The sequence below is a fragment of the Tachysurus fulvidraco genome, chromosome 12, assembly GCF_022655615.1.
Source record: "Tachysurus fulvidraco isolate hzauxx_2018 chromosome 12, HZAU_PFXX_2.0, whole genome shotgun sequence".
NCBI lineage: Eukaryota > Metazoa > Chordata > Actinopteri > Siluriformes > Bagridae > Tachysurus > Tachysurus fulvidraco.
This window is the reverse complement of record NC_062529.1, coordinates 8,888,661-8,906,556: the sequence shown is the minus strand read 5'-3', so window position 1 is coordinate 8,906,556 and position 17,896 is coordinate 8,888,661. Positions and strand designations below refer to the sequence as shown.

The 17,896-nt window shown below is 36.6% G+C and overlaps 1 protein-coding gene across 2 annotated transcripts in view; it reads left to right on the top strand.

Annotated features, from left to right (window-relative positions):
* ltk (leukocyte receptor tyrosine kinase) overlaps positions 1–17,896 on the top strand; it is a 57,625-nt gene that overhangs the window by 22,831 nt on the left and 16,898 nt on the right. For both annotated transcript variants that reach the window (XM_027172884.2, XM_027172882.2), the window contains exons 7-17: positions 4,077–4,223; positions 6,794–6,894; positions 7,821–7,981; positions 8,163–8,257; positions 9,969–10,052; positions 10,179–10,353; positions 12,941–13,091; positions 13,247–13,378; positions 13,663–13,819; positions 14,303–14,485; positions 15,422–15,520. In XM_027172884.2, coding sequence (XP_027028685.2) covers positions 4,077–4,223; positions 6,794–6,894; positions 7,821–7,981; positions 8,163–8,257; positions 9,969–10,052; positions 10,179–10,353; positions 12,941–13,091; positions 13,247–13,378; positions 13,663–13,819; positions 14,303–14,485; positions 15,422–15,520 — 1,485 coding nt within the window. The remainder of the gene's footprint in view (positions 1–4,076; positions 4,224–6,793; positions 6,895–7,820; positions 7,982–8,162; positions 8,258–9,968; positions 10,053–10,178; positions 10,354–12,940; positions 13,092–13,246; positions 13,379–13,662; positions 13,820–14,302; positions 14,486–15,421; positions 15,521–17,896) is intronic.

Here is a 17,896-nt window from a genome sequence, read left to right as displayed (position 1 = left end):
CACTTAAAGGATGTGGAGTGGTGTGTTGGGACACTGTGTGCCACATACATTAGCTATATTAAAGCTTAGGCTGTAATAGATTGGTGAATTATGCTTGCTGAAAATGCATTGCTTGCATTGTCAAACTTCCCTGTGATAAGAATTAAAGCATTAGACCCTAAAATGTTTCTGGATTTAAAAAAAAAAATGCAGGTAGTTCATGGATATTAACAGTTAACAGAGAGTCCATAATTTAGATGCAGCACTCATAATATAAATGCAGCACTCACACAGAATTAAATAAATGTATCTAGCAAGTAATGTAATTTCTGAGGCCCAGTGGAATAATAAAACTCCAACATTGTTGTGTGGCCAATGTGACTGGAATTAAAGTGTGTTTCTTTACTGTATTGATTAAATTGTATTTATTTAGTTACTTATTTAATTATTTATTTGTTTAGTCAGTCAGTCAGTCAGTAAATCTACTATATAGTTTGTTGTTACACCAGCTACCAAATCGGAAGGAGTGAAGCCTAAGCCATATTTCTTGTGTGAAGCCACAGAATCTTGTGAGCAATTACTAATGCAAACTCATACAGCATCTAAATGCAAGCCAGTGGGCACCACCAAATGACTGTAATGAAGATAACGACTAGTCTATACACAATGCACATAGACACAAAATTAACAGTTTAATACAATATATTGTGATTGGGTGCATATGTCAGAATATATTGGGTGTGTTTCAACATCCAGCCGCACCCAAATCCTTTCTAAGGGTTGAGTCCATAATTATGCAGTGCTGTGGACTCCAATTTATCATATCTATCATAATGGACACATGGATAGGCATAAGCTAAGCAGTTTGCAACACACAAACTTCTAATAAGATAATCTATTACAACACATAGACACCATACACAATGTACCCACAATCACAAGCTTTTTTTCTTCAGTAAGAAGTTAAGACAGAGACATCACCATTAAGAGCAGGCATCTGTAGCAGCAGTAATGTGAGTAAATGTGGTAAACAGATGCAGGAGAGTGGAGAATACAGCAAGGAAGACAGGACAACATAGTGCTGTTTTTATATAAGTTCATGTAAGTTCGTCGTCATTTTTATAGCCAGAAAAAAATCATTTTTTGTTTATCTGGTCCTGCCTCAGTCGTACATGTGAGCTAACAGGTGGCTTATTGTAGCCAAGTCATGGGAGAGAAGCCAATTACACTGTCTTGACCTCTTGGTACAAGTTACTTGTTAGTTCAAGTTACTTTGTTTGAAGCCAAATGTGTAAAACACTATAGGAAACACTATAGCCTTTGTAAGGTTAAACTTTTACCTAAAAGTTGGCCATTGTCATTTTTAAAAGTGCTTGAATCATGACATCAGTTGCTTACAATGAGCTTTGCCTTCTCACTAGCAGTAAAATCTGTTTCAACAGTTCCACAAGATTTCACAGTTTTGTGTTTGCAAAAATAAAAAAAATTGTGGAACATGACTACATCGTAGAATCTAATTACCTAGGTGTCTTCACTGGAAGGGGTTTAAAAGAAAAATCCTGTATTGCGATTTCACCAATTCAAATAGTTTTTCTCAAAGCACAAAAATTTGTTGCAAGATCAAGCTTTTTGGCCACAACATTCAAAAAATATGGAGGCATTTTATTAGGGGGTCAGACCTATCATACACAATATTATTTATCCCCAGTTTGCCCATTTTTTACACCTCTGATTTAGATACCATGACAATTGCTTGGTTTAGATTTGCTAGCTGAAGAAAAGTGGTGCCCAGTTAAAGAGAGACTTCAAACTCGTCTGAACTTTATGAGTTTTATTATCTGTAAATAGCTCCTTATGACTGTTGGTAGACCTTTCACTCAGATGGTGTTAGTCTTTCAGCACTGATTGACTCTGAAGTAGCAGGAAACTTCACAGACTGTCATCTAGACTACCGTTTATATACAGCATCTTGCTAGTTTCCTATGAACTCTGCAAAGCTTTAAGGTTCTGGATTTGATTTTAGAACTTTATATACCAGAAAATAATGGGCAAGCAGGCTGGTATCAACATCACACCTCTGCACAGGATTTTAACATGCTTGTTACTCAGTCATCTATTCTGATAGACTATGAGTTTGCCTTGACTATGTTCTCTTGTGGAGTGAAGGGGAAATGATTACCTGAAAACACTGGTTTCAATTTATCTGACTAACCCTTCCTTATAATTTCAGTTTAAACATATACTGTATTATAACTACCTGCTTTTAAGCTATGGGTCTGCAACTACTCTGTTGTCTGAGGAGCCAAACCCATGAATTAAGGTTAAAAAAAAACTGGTAAAACTGCCTTAAACTCAAATAGCAGGAGTCATAAGTGGGATTAGATTTTCAAAATGTTCATGTGCATTCATGTGAAAGAACAAATAGAGGACAACATTCAAAAATAATTTGGGTCACAGTGAATATTTAGTGATGTTAAATGGTCTTGTCAGTGCTCCTTTGGTTTCCAGAGATATGCAATATGTTTTGGACATAGTGATGACAATCAGATTTCCTCTACCACTGAGGAGGAACATCTCATTCTGCCACAAAATAGGCTCACGTTCTTCACTGAAAACCTAAATCTGGAGAAAATTCATTTCCAAAAATCCACATATCCACATAATGAGTGGAATGCTAAAGCAATAACATTTAACCTCAATTTATGCTTGAACAAATTCATCCATCCATATATGGATTTCAATGAAATATTCTGTCATGTGCATCTGTTGCTCATTTCCCTTTCCATCTGTTTAACATTTTTAACCTGCAAAAAGATCATTAGCAGACTCTCCAGAGTCTGCAATGATCCTGTAGACTCTCTCTCTCTCTCTCTCTCTCTCTCTCTCTCTCTCTCTCTCTCTCTCTCTCTCTCTCTCTCTCTCTCTGTATATATAATTTACATTTTCTAGGCAGAATTAGTAATTCACTTTAAATTAGTGTACCTTTTAGACAGCTGGGTCAGGTTTGTAAAATTTGGATAATTGAAATGGGGCTCAAAGACATTCATAATTTATATATTACAGTGAAATAGAGAAATCATTTGCTTTTTTTGACAAGATTTTAAATTACAATGGAACATTCTTGCTTGTTTTTAATAGTGTTACTCTATCATGCCAGATCTATTTTAAAAAATCATTCCTATTAATTATCACCAACAAAGTGCTTCTAAACAAAATAGGCAAGAAAAACTCATTTTTCTGCTCAACTTTTAAGATTTAACACTGAGTTATAAGAACTATAAGAATATAACTATAAGAGTTATATTCATCCATTCTAAAGCTACATTCTCTTATAAAGTAATTGCGGGTCCCACTCATTGTACGAAGTTTGTCAGTAGGCGTTCCTACTATTTGTTGCCATAGTAACATTTATGAGTGGGTGGCACAATTAGTATTTCATTTGAGAACTAGTCAAATTTTCTTGCCACTAAAATTAAACATTCTAGAGACAGATTTGAAATATGTGTATAAAATGCAGCAGTTTATATATTTTTCAAATTAAATTCAATTTTATTTGTACAGCACATTTAACAATGGATATTGTTTCATACAGTACAAAAAGTTCAAGATTACTATTATACAATATTGTAATGTAATAATGTAAATAAAGTATTTAAATGTCTTTGTATTTATCCCTAATGAGCAAGCCTGAGGTGACTGATGTGGCTTAGACGGAAAAGGAAGAAACCTTGAAAGGAACCAGACCCAAAAGGGAACCCATCCTCATTTGGGTGACAGTAGAGGGTTTGATTATAAATGGTTGTAGTAATGCAGAGTAAATATGTATTTTTGGAGTTAACCTGCATATTGAAGTAGCGGTGTTAGCCTAGTGACTCATGGGACATTAGAATTCATTACACTTCTATGCTGTTATGGTTAAATCAGGGTCATGACCATATCTATCCACCATAACCGCTGAAACAGCGAAATGGATTTTTTTATGTTTATATGGTTCACAGCCAGATGATAATAAACCTATTTGATTGCATGACTGGTTATTGTTAATGTTTAGAACTGTATGTCATATTCTTAAAACTGCATGTGGCTTGTATTCACAGATACACTGCCTTTGGGTTCATACTGTTCATTTGAGGCAGGTTCCTGTGGCTGGACAGTCTCTGATATACAGTTTTCTTGGAACCTGGTCAATGGAGAACAATTATCAAGTTCTCGCCTATTAGGAACAACGCTTCAAAACACTCAAGGTGAAAATGTAACAGTTATTCACTGTAGTTTTGTTTTTTTTTGTAGGTAAATTCATTTTACTGTATTATAAGAAACAAAATTCTAACCTACATAATTAATCATAAATTGTACCCATGCCGACATTTGGATAAAAAGCACAGCTGATTTCTCAGAGCTTCTTGTTTTTCTGAGCAGAGACTTTTAGACATTACAGGCTTGTTCATAACATAAGCTAGTGTATGCTTTATTCTTGTTGACATCATGCATAACAAGAGCTGACACCCCCATAAAATAGCCTGTAAATGTAGTTAACGTCAAATTTTGTCACATACACAGCCACACATAGTGTGACTTACACAGTGGTGAGATGCATTTTGACTGTCTGTGTCATAAAATTATCAAATCAAATCAAAAAACACAAAGGGAAAATTTTATAGGACACACACACACACACACACACACACACACACACACACACACACACACACACACACACACACACACACACACACACACACACACATACACTGGAGGCAGTTCTAAGTGCAGATCTATTACTAAGGTGGGTCAGATATGGATTTAGGTAAAATGTGTTTATCTGACTGTAATATTTCAAGAAGCATCTACATTTTCTGTCCATAAATAATAATAATAAACATTAAATTATTGTACCTTTGAGACAGCTGTGTTAGGTTTGGAAAATGTGAATAATTCCTTTAGTGATTTCAAAAGCAAAACACCAATGGCTCCTTAGCCAGACTTGAAAGGCAACTAAAGACAAAGCTGCCCTTATTTTTGTCATAAGGACAAAAAATTGTACTCTATTAGTCACACATTATATCCATAATATTATCCATAATATTACAATCTCTTGGAAGAAAAGTGTGTGAAGAATTGCTCCTTTGGGATGATGTTCCTGATTGCATAGAAGGTAGCTGAAGGCCACAAAAGAGATCAACACAAATTTCATGTAAAATATGAAGTAATTTTAGTCAGAAAAGCCACCGATGGGACTTTCCCCACAAATGCATTGATCTTTCCATAATAACTAATGTTACATTTTACTTTACACTGTATACATACAAGGCAGATTTCCCAAAAACAATAGAAATATTCTTTGGACATCATTGTAATGATTTAAGAGAAGGCTTTAAACTGGATATATTTCATCTTTATGTTGGCAGCTATATTCATAAGCCATAGTTTATGAATGACTGGTATCCAGCTGTGTAATTCCACCTTAGTGCTATGCATCGTTGCAGTAGAGATAGAAATAAGGTCATAAGGTATTTTTCTTTACAATGAGGTGGAAAAATAGAAAATTGCACATTCTTTCGGAGTTCTAATTATAAACCGAAACTTATACTGTATGGTTCACACAGGTTTCAAGAAATCTGAAAATGGTTTTGACATTTCAGCTCTATAACTTTAAGGTAGTTTAATCCTCATGGCCTGTATTTTAAAAGTGCTTTAAAAAAATAGCAGATGAGTCATTCTGCAAAGGTCATAAAAAACACTTTTCCTCCCACAAAAAACTTTTTCCTGTGTTAAGACATGAAATTGGTTGCAGGTAGAATTAACATGAAACAATGAATTCGATATTGTGATAAAGGATAATCTGACAAATAATTGGGGTTTATATGTTGCTTAGTATTTATTACCTTCTCAACATTTATACCAATACTGATTTGGATCACTTGTATTAAATGACCTTTAAATTGGTAAGATAGCTTATTCAAAAAGGGTCATTTTGAAAAAAGAGACCAGAGACTTAGAGAGACTTTAAAAACACAAAGATGATTAAGTTTTTACATAATGGCTGCCCAAACAAACAGAGCCATGTGTACCCATACCAAGATTCTGAGGAGTTTGTTTCCAAGCCTTAGAGATTACCTTAAATACACATACAGATTGTTCTGGAGCTGAATCTCAGATGTCTTTCTACACTGTTGATCTTGAAAGTGCAGCATAATGTTCAGCTCCATTCTGTTCTAGATGTTCTATCTGATAGAGCACACAAGCAAAGTAAACAGGATGCCATAAGAGATATGCTTCAGATAGAAGATTTTATTTATTAAGGGGATTTTTATTTAAGCTCAAGCTACACAGCAATTAATGCCATGTAATTCTGGTAATGTCACTAAAACAACTGTAGTAACGGTTTCAAACTTAAAACTGGAAGGAATTATGGAGTGAAATGTTCCAGAGCATTTGTAGGTTATACAGACACACATGGAATGCCACTCAACCAAAAAGTCAATGAACTGAAACCAACTGTTATGTAATATTGTTTTACATAACAGCTTTATCCAGAATAGTTTGTCTTTTGAAATGCTTTTTATCCACAGTTTGTTTTTATTCAAATTTGACATGCAAATAATAAAGAACTATCATTTGTATATAGCATATAGGGTGTGCTCTATAGTTTCAAGTCCCCAGTTTTAGACATATAGTATATATTAAAACCTACTAGACTTCACGTGTAGTACAAGGCTGCAATTCATATACATACTGTACAGTATGTAGATATACAATCTTTGCAAATAAATAACTTTCCATTTTTGCCTGTTCTCTTCTGTTTCCTCTTTAGGACACTTCCTGTTCCTGAAGGTCAATGGCAGTGCTAATAGAAATGAGGCATTCATTTACAGCCCTTATCTTCCTGTGACTCTGTCTAGGCAAGACTGCCAGGTGAAAATTCTGAATGACCGAATCTTGCTTGCTGCTAAGAATGAATATGAACTTATTCTAGGTTTATGATGCGATGCATTCAAAGTACCTTTTAGACCAGTTTTGCAGTTTTCCTTTAAATGAAAATGTGTACACAAGGGTCAGCTTTTAGATACACAACTAATACCTGTGTGGCTCTTTTAACCTTTTATAGGTTGAAACCTATGCTGGGTATTCTCTCCAATTTCAGGACACTAATGGCTATGTTTGACAAGCCTGGGGTCATTACTCTAAAACATTGTGTTTTTCTGATGGTACATGCTGCACCGACGATACACTGTGCATGGAAAAAATAATAATATTTGGTCAGTCAGATTTAAAGTAAAAATATTACATATAGTTTATCAGATTTCACAAGATTTCACAGATTTCAGAAATCACATTTTTTAACATTTGTGATTTCATTGCTTTTATAACACTTTTAATATCAACATCAAGGTTCTAATTAGTAGACTGAATGATGTATAGTTAGCTCGATCCATTCATGTACAGTAGTATTAATGTAAACCGGTAACGGTGTGAAATCTCACGAGGAAGTGAGAAGGCATTGATGCGAACTATAACTTTAGTATTCGATTTTTTAATTAAATGATAAAAGGTAGAATACTGCAATAGACGAATGTATTTATTACACAAAACCAGTGTTTTTTGTTTAGGTTTGATTCTTGGCTCAGGTGTGAGCTCGATGTTCTGTTTCATTCAAGGCTTTGAAAATACAATCTCAAATAATGTTGGATGAATGAAGACTAATTGAGTTAATGTTACTCAGTTCAAGTGGAACAGATGTACGCATTTGAATGAAAGAAATTCAATTTATCTTTTTCATGTTTTTTTCTCCAATTATCCTTCTCTGTGGTTGATCCATTTCTTATGTTTTCTGTGTGTAGTTGCACTTCTCCCTGTATCTCTATGGGGATTTTAACGGCACGGTGCGTCTGTCGGTGGTAGAGAACGGTACTTCAGAGACTCCTTTAGTGTGGGAGAGGGCTGGACATTGGAAGGACAGCTGGCAAGATGTCACCCTACAGATCACTGACTTGCTTAATGGGTGAAGGAAATGTTGATTTTTATTTATTGATTGATTTTCTACTGAATTCTGTGCTTACTGTGTTGTATAGTTGGTTATACACTATACACCAAAACAGCACAACCATGTAAACCCAATGTTAAATACTTGGCCTGGTTTTTACTCCTTAAGGCTTTATTTGTTTTATTTGTTTTGATTGCAGGTTCCGTCTGAAAGTGCATGCCCTGTGGGCTGCCAAATCAGAAGCTGACATTGCGTTGGATAATGTTTCTTTAAGTGCACCGTGTTTTGAAAAAGGTGACCTTTTGTCCACCCACACACACGCTACATCACTGTTACACCCCTGCCAAGATGCAAATTACTGTTTGTGCATTAATCGGTTATGTTCATATGAGTTGGAAAAGAATGCGATCTTACGCGTTGTTTATTATGTGCAAGAATTTATTTCACTAGGATTGATATACGCTGACTGGCCGCATTCTTAGGAACACCTGTATTATCTAATAGATCGATCTTTGGCAGCAGGACAATCTTGCAGATACTGTACAGATCAAGAGCTTTTTACACAGAATGTTCATATATTTCATATATATTATAAATTAATTTACTCAAATTATACTGTATCATATTTAAATTCATATCAGTCATACTGTATCTATATTTCCCATATATTCCATTTTTAAAATTTATTTCCCCTTTCCCTGTACCTGTACAGTTAATACCGCTGTCACTTTTATCGAAAAATCTAGTTTGAAGTCATTTAAAATGTTGTGCAGTTCATTCAAATATATTCAAATATCCCCCATCAAAAAAAGGATACCACACCACAAACATTCTTTTCACTATTTTTATTAACACTGTACAACGTCACAGAATAATATGCAGTCTTACAAGGTTGTGTGCTTAGCGCTGCTCAACTTGTCCGTCCGTTCGTCATCGTGGTGCTTTTTATTTATTTATTTGTTTGTTTTTTGACAAAGTCGACAAACAGCCCTATCAAGACCAAATGTATGTCGAACAAAAATACTTCCACATGCTGCTTTTTTTTTTTTTAAAGATTTGGTTTTGTAATTGTCTGCTAAATACACTTCCACTGCTTGCAATTATTTATAACATTTATATATTAGCTTAATTTACTGATTGGTCAAGAGGACCTTTAAAACGTTAAGGGCACTTACTGCTGGATCAGATGCTAGGCAACAAAATTAAAATCTGTGTAATGCGCCTAAGCTAAAAGTTAATATTTGTATAGAAATATACATCATATTCAAATTGATGTTTGAATATCGATTAAATAGTTAAATTCTATTTTTATCATAATTCAATTCCTAGTCTATTTATATTCTATTTTAATGACACAAATTCACTGCATCTCGTTCTGTGTACGATGTAAACGATAATATTTAAACTTGAATTTGAATGGGTATACAGGCTATACAGGAAGTATACAGAATTTAACAAGCTTTTACAACCATAGTGAGCAGAAACCTCAACATCAAACCTTGAGGTGGATGAGCCACAGCAGCAGAATACCTCATTAGGTTTCATTCCTGTCAGCCAAGAACCAGTATCTTCCTGTCAGCAGTCTGGTCATCCTCCTCTGATCTCTCTCATCAGAAATACTCACTAATAATATCTGCTTGTGTTCATCAAGTTTATATGAAATTCATAGTTTATGTGAAATTCATAGATGATCTGAATTTCTTAAATTGTGTGATAAATCATGGATACACAACAGCAATATTCTTCTGCATTGTTTTTGATTTACTTTTGTCTATGTTCAGATCTTTCTATTCCTTTGTAACATTTTCTGCATTATCTCCAATATAATTAAATAGTTTATCTTCTGGCCTATGCACTTTAGAAAGCTCCCTTTTACTTTTCTGATGGTGCGTTATTTGTAATGAAGGAAAATGGTTTAAATAGTGAAGCCCTAATGCTCCAAACTGTATATTTTTGTTGTGGATTTTGCCTTTTACTGTCTGTCTGATCTAATCATATCTAAAAGCGTTGCTTCTTGGCCGTCAAAATGATTTGGACTCCATCAGCCAGTTAGACTTCCCGAGTCCTCTTCTTGAGCCTTCTGCCTCAGGTACAGTGTTTTACTCTGATTATATGACAAATTCATTATACGTTAATGGTCTCTGGTGAATGATTTTTTTGAGCCATAAGCTTGCTTCAGTTTAGAAGAAGGAGACGGTCAATATTTCTTTTTCAGAGGTGTCCCAGATGTCGTGGGTATTCACCTCATGCGGAGCCAGCGGACCTAAGGGCCCTACTCAAGCGCAGTGTGAAAGTGCTTATCGCAACACCAACGTTAGTGTGCTGGTGGGAAAAAAAGGCAATCTCAGAGGTGTTCAGATGTGGAAAGTGCCTGCAACCAACAGATACAAGTAAGAGTTCATTTAAGTCCCTTTAAAAGCTGCGACAAAAAAACTTCACAATAAGGTGCAGTGAATTAAGATTCACTAAAAAAAATGGTTCAATGGCTTTACTTCAGTTTATTGAATTTAATCCATTAACATTAACACAATTACTTTTCATACATCCAGCATGATTTGCTTGCCTATAAAATCAAACACTAAGATCACACCTAAGATGCAAATCAAACCCACAGTGCTGGTGTTTTGCAACAAACACATTACTACTGCACTATTACTAATTATTACTAATGTAATCGCTTTACGTTAGTACTACATAAATTGCTCATGCACACTCAGCATCATTCAATCTAGTAAATTTGCAACTTGCTTAAATTTATTATGAGCGATGAACTCACGTTTTTTTTTTTTTTCAGAAAAAGAATTTTGAACAGGAGGAAGCAGATAAATTAATAAATTAACTATAAATATTTTACCTTTTCCATCACTCTCCAGAGATAATCAGTGTGGCTCCTATCTAACCACCCTCTCCTGTCTATATGAGAGTAAAAGCTGCACATTTAAGTAACACATTTTTCGGGCAACACAAGTTCCTAGACTTTTTTAGGACCTTATGGCCATGTTCACACTGCAAGTCTTAATGCTCAATTCGGATATTTTGCTCAGATCTGATTTTTTTGTCTGGCTGTTCACATTACCTTTTAAAATGTGGTCTATATTAGATACCAATGTGAACTGTTTGCGGTTTCAAACTGACCCGCATGAGCAAACGAACAATAACAATGACGTCACACGCAGCACGCCATTGTGCTTAAAAGTTGGCGAGGTTATGGAGGAAGAATTGTAATGTGATGTATTCAATGCAAACATTATGAGCTGGTTCACGTAACCACTTTATATAACACTCTTAACACACACACACGTTAACAGTCATGTTTGTGTCACGTTTTCGCCGGCGCAAAAAAAAAAAAAGGTTTTCGCTGGCGAATTCTTGAAAAGCTGGCGAAAACGTGACACAAACGTGACTGGTAACGTGTGTGTGTCAAGCAAAAAAAAGTCTTCGCCCGGCGTATAATTGTGACGAATGTCGATGTAGATTGACGTAAATGTCGCATCAAATCCGCCTTGGCTGTTCACACTGTGGCCACATTGGAAAAAATCAGATTTGGGTCTGATTCAGGACCACATATGGAAGTGGCCCAGATCTGATTTGAAAAAATCAGATCTGGGCCAGATTTGAGTGTTCACACTACTCCTGAAGAAGCCTGATTTTTTTCTGAAAAAAATCAGATCTGGGCCACTTTTACCTGCAGTGTGAACAGGGCCTATGTTATTCCCTCATCTTACTCCTGGTGGTTCAGCTACAGGAAGCTTACATTGCTACAGCCTGGGTTTGGTTCCCGTGCAGGGAGCTAACCCAGCCGCTGAAAAGCTAACTCTCAGTGCCGGTCCCAAGCCTGGATAAAAAGGTTGTGTCAGGAACGGCATCCGGCATAAAAACCTGTGCCAAATCAAATATGCAGACCAGATGATCTGTGGTGTTGACAACAACATGTTACTCCTGCATCTACAGTATTAGCCATTTAGTCAGTGCGTGTTTACTGTGATATCAAGAGGGATTGTCAGAGTAAATTGGTTCTGTGAAGAAGTGTCAAAGTACCACACAGAGCCAAGTCTCTTTGCCCTAGATGTAGCTGTTTTTGCTCTCTATTTAATCTGGTTTTTACATTAAGAGGCCTTTGAACTGATTTGCTCTATTTGCCTGGCTAGTCATGGGAGCTCATTAAAGGAGCACTGGCTAATAAGACATCCCTGAGAGGCGTGAGAAAAAACTAGCTGGAAACAAAGACAGATGGCCGGTCCTTAGCACTTAATCATTATCCATTGAGATTTAAAGACTGGAGTTGAAGCCACCATTAAAGCTAGAGTGTTGTCATTTGCAAAACTGGCCAGTGAGAGATACAGCTGATTTCCCTTTACCCAATAATTACTCGAGACATTTTACACCAGGTTACAAAATTACTCTTAAATATTCTGTGCCACAGCTGTATTAAATCACAAATCTTTGATCCCCACAAGATAGTATAGGCATTAGATAGATTAGATAGTAGATAGATAGTATTGCTTGTTTTTTTTTCCTCTTTGAATATTGCTGAACAGTAGATGTAGCAAGCATGGGTGTAGGATTTATTTAGAGAATAGCAGAGATTTCTGAGTGCCTATAATGTGAACAATGAACATGAGGCAGGTAATACAGACACAAGTACACACTCACACTACTACACACCTAGGAGCTAGGTATCTTAGTCAGTTCACCTACTGTCTGATTTTAAAAGGTCCATGGAAATTGAAGGAAAAAAATGGACAAAACTTCCACACACCCACAATAGACGGAGCTCAGGATCGAACCCTGAGATGGCAACCCATTCTCTACCATAGTTTAAGTCTAGAGTAGACGCTATTCATTGTTGGATTATCACAAACATTTTTGTTACATTCATTATGGAATAATCACCCAATTTATTTGGTTATTTACTTGAATGTTAAAAATTTGAAGGTGAACATTTTTTGCTCTGGTTTCTAAACACTGCCTTCTCAGGATCTCAGCTTATGGAGCTGCTGGAGGCAACGGGGCAAAAAACCATAACAAACGTTCACATGGTGTCATCATTTCAGCCATCTTCCTGCTCGAGAAAGGGGAAATCCTTTACCTCCTGATTGGTCAGCAGGGGGAAGATGCTTGCCCAGGGGTGAGCACAGCTGCAAATCTATAGCAGGCAAAAATATAATCCATTAGCATCTCATGCTTCTTGCATTGTTTATCATATTAGTACAGATTTTAATTGTTCTGGATTTTCTCATTTCTCATCTCTCCGTTCCTTGCCTTTTGCCTTTTTTCCCTCAGAGGAACCCTCTGACTCACCAGATCTGCCTAGGTGAGACTTCTGTGATCGAAGACAGGTTCAAAGGTGACGGACCTGCTACGGAATGGGCCGGGGGTGGAGGCGGCGGCGGGGGTGCCACATTCATTTTTCACGTAAGCTTCATGCTTTCTTTGTTCCTTTATTCTTCTCTCAGCCATCATGAGCACATCCCTTTAGGTGGGTGACAGTGCCTAAAGGAAACCATGTGGATAACAGTCTTTAACGTAATACAGTATGCATGTCTACAGCATTCTTGGAACATGTTGAAAACATTTTGAGTCATCAGAACTGGCTGCAGATGGAAGTGGGGGATGGTCTGGGATGATAACAGTGGGTTACGTTGGTCTTTGATGAAAAGCAGTTCTCTTTTTTTTGTGGGGGGGATATCCTGGTGCAGATGGAGAACGGGGAGCCAGTGCCTCTGCTCATAGCAGCAGGTGGAGGAGGGAAGGCCTATCTGGAGAAGCCTGTGAGCAGTTTGGATCAGATCCCTCTGGAACAGTATGAGAACGACACAATGGCATCTGGGGTCAATGGCAGAACTGGAGCAGCAGGTCTTCATCTAACTCCTTACTTGCTAGAATGGCTGAATGTTTCTAATTAGCACTTAGAAGCAGAAAATCAATCACATAAATGCGCTGAAATGGCATTGGATTGCGAGGCTTCATGCAATCTATTTATCGCGTGTGGCTTTTCTCAGATGTGTCACATTTTAGAAGCAAAGCACTTTTACCTGTTCTGTTGAATTTGCACTATATTTTCAAAGCTAATCTTGTTTACATGATTCCTATGGTTGCCTTTTAAGCTTTTACTTACACAAAATCCCCAAATTACAGTTGAGATTTGCAGCATAACGAGCAATCCATTTGTCTGACGTTTAGGAATGTTTCTAGGCACTCTCTATAACTCTATTTGAAATGAGTATTTGAGAGAATTTGTTGGAGAGATTAGTGCATGTGAATTGAATGCAATAACCGATGATCTTTTCAAGAGGTTTGCAAAAAGGTAGTCATTTAGTTTTTTGTGTGTTTCTAAAGGAGCGGGAGGTGGCTGGAAAGACTCCACTACTCACATGTGGGCAGGGAAATCCCTATTTGAAGGGGCAGAAGGTGGCTCCTCTTGTCCTCAGGCCTTGTCTAAACTTAGCTGGGCAACTTTCGGTGGGTTTGGAGGAGGAGGAGGATCCTGTACTTCTGGAGGAGGAGGTGGAGGATACAGAGGTTAGTGTATTGATTTAGACACACAAACACATCGATAAATTTGCCATAACTGCCTGTATAAAGACATTTACATGGTATACTGAAGAAAAAGGAATGTATGGTCAGTCAGAAAAATATTATGTATGACTTAATTTTAACAATAAGTGATTTCATTGCTTATACAAAACAAACTAGATTTTAATGACTTGATGTAGAACGTAATGAATGATGTAGATAGAATAATCAATTCACGTATTATTAACATAAACCAGATATTGTGCAATGTGAAATCTTAGTACTGTAAATGAACCTGGTAAGAGCGTGTGTAAACAATTTAAAATTTCCTTACATAAGGAAAAGTCAGCAGTGTGAAAGGCAGAAAATTGGCTGACATCTCATTTGATCATGAAGTGATTTTAATGGAATGATAGATATGGAAAGAATTAAGCTATTTCTTTTTTCTTTTAAAAAGACCTGAAAATCCCATAGCCACATTGGTGTAAATTAGGACTATTGGAATAAATGCTGCTTTCTATGATGTTTAGTGGTAGAGGTTGCCAGAATAAAGCATCAGAGTTATGAACATCCCAAAATGATCACGTGATCCCACACATACTGCTTGTCTCTGAGTTGCATTTTTAGAGAAAATTTAAAGAAGCAATAGTAAAATGCCTGTTGCATGAACGTGATGTGAAATATATTAAAATATCGATACAGAATGTAGGTTTGTAAATCATATCATCCTTTGTTTTAAGCCAGAATGAAATAACGTCTTTGTTTTGTACCTTCAGCCATTATATGACTCATCAGTACATGCTGACACTTCCCACACGTCTGGCTGTTATATATCTCAAAGCAAAAAGAATGATTCCGCATCAACCAACGGCTTTGAAATACATGATTATGCTACGGTGGCTTTACTTTCAGAAAGCTTGCATGCTTCATTCTTCTGTTAAGGTGGTGACGTGTCCCGCACTGATGACCTCACAGCAGATGGACAGGATGGCATTTCTTTTGTCCACCCCTCAGGAGAGCTATTTCTACAGCCTCTGGCAGGTGTGGGATAAACACACACACACACACACACACACACACACACACACACACACACACACACACACACACACACACACACACAGAATAAAGCAAAGTAATACTATAAAGCCCCATTAATTTGGTGACATGATGTCATACTAATTTCTGTTGCAGCGTTTGTTTACTGATTTCTGTAGGTTACTGTATATACCTGGATGTTCGTTTTTTTTTCCCTCAGTGTGGTTGGTTGTCATAAATACATATTTATAACATTTCAGATTGTATATTTTATTGTTACAATACATCAACCTCACACTCTGAAATGTTACTATTAACTTATAAGAATGAGCATCAAAACATCTACAGAAACACTCGGAGGCATGGACTTTAGATGTATAGATCGGTCTAGATCATGAGATCGTGTTTTTTCTCCAGTAGGAGAGCATTACTAAGCCAGTGCAGTGCATCTCTCCTGCTGACCTACATCTGCCATCAGAGCAGCTCTTTAATTTTACACACACTCTCACTCACTATCACCTCCTTTCACACCCACACTCACACTTTCTCTCTCTTTCTGTCTCCCTCTCTGTAGCTCACACTTCTTCCTGTCTTCCTCCTTTCCACCATCTCCTTTATATCATCTCATATCCTCTTCTGCCCTCATATAGCAAAAAAACCCCAGCTGTTCCGCCTTCATCACTCTCTCACATTCTCATTAATCTTATTCTGTTAGATATTTGTTCACTTTTACTGTTGTGCTAAATCTCAACAGTGTACAGCTTGCTGTTCCTTTATAAAGAAAGCTGTGTATATAGAATAATATACAAGATAATTTCTCTTATTATCATATCTTCATTATCCACAATGTTTAAAAAGTTGGTGCATGATATGTATCAGAATTCAGTTTTCATATCAAGATAATTGTCTTAATCTTTTATTACGGTTAGACAATTCAAAAAACAGCAACAACAAGAGACATATCTGAATAGTATAGGAAATACTGTATATACATATGTACACTATACAGCAATGGTGTGTCCATACAGGCAGGTGGAACAAGAACTCATCATACAGAGCCCTCCCAAAATAATTGGTACAGCAAGACCAAATTTGTTCGGCTCCCCATTTCCTGATATCTACATCTAGATGTTTTAAACAATTTAGAACATGGCGTCATTTGTCAATGTCACTGTTATCCTGAAATTGGAGCTCATCTACATTATCCATCAGCCTCGGTCACATGTCACTGATAACTCACACATCGAGATCAAAACATATTGGACAGGTGTTTCTGGTTGCCTACAACGTGTGCCCATTTAGATTTATTGTCTGCTTGTGGTTTGAGGCCTGGGTTTTATTTGTTAAGACGGATAAACCAATATGAAGAACAGCGTACTGTCTGGAGAGTGGTGGCTTATATGGTTAAGCCTTGGGGTTAATACTTTAAAGGCTGTGGGTTCAAGCCCAGCATCTATGGCTGTCCCTGTACTCTGATGCAGCTTCTTAACAAATGTGAAGAAAAGATTTTTGTTATGTATATGTGACAAATTAAGGCTTCGGTTCGTACTTCTATGGGCTTGCTGTTCAAATACTTTGAGATCGGATTGTGAGTCAACCTTTCAACAAATGTCTTTGTCTTTGGAAAAAGGTCAATTATATCAATAAAATATAGGCCAGTGCTCCGTAGGTTTCCCTGCCTTTCATAGGAAAGAATGCTAACTGCCTCATTCACTCCTGAGAGTTGATTTTGCTCCTAGAGATAAAATATGAGAAATTATAACAATGTGCCGTTAGAGGGCCATTGGTGCACAAATCACGCTGCCGTCATGTTCAAGAGAGAAGCAGAAAACTGGAATGTTAATGACAGGTTTGTGGGTCATTTGTCTGGATTTTAAGATGAAGTTAGGTTGGAATTTTTATTGAAATCCTCTATGTACCTTGTTATGTCTTATTGAATGCCAACTAATAATATCTATAATAAATATACAGTCTGTCCAGGATTTCATGACTTTGCTCTCACAGAAATAAAAGTAAAATCAGACAAACTTGACAATATTGTGAGGAACTTGCAAGTTGTCAAAAAATTACCTCAGGTTGTCTGAAGATTCGGGGCTAGAAGCGATGTGCGATGTCATCACAACACACATTCAGCCAAAGCCGATTCACTTTTTAATTCACGTGTGTTAAACATGAGTTCAGTTATCATAGAACATAAATACATACAGTATGTATTTTTAAGTGGTAAGGACAGGGACAACATGGGCTATGGAAAATCACATGTATGTGTGGTATTGGCTATAGGTTTATGTAAACCATTGGTTTTTATAGCCAGAGTAAATATCACTTTTTATGTTTATAGTGTTGATCTGGTCCTGCCACCTTCATACATTACATACA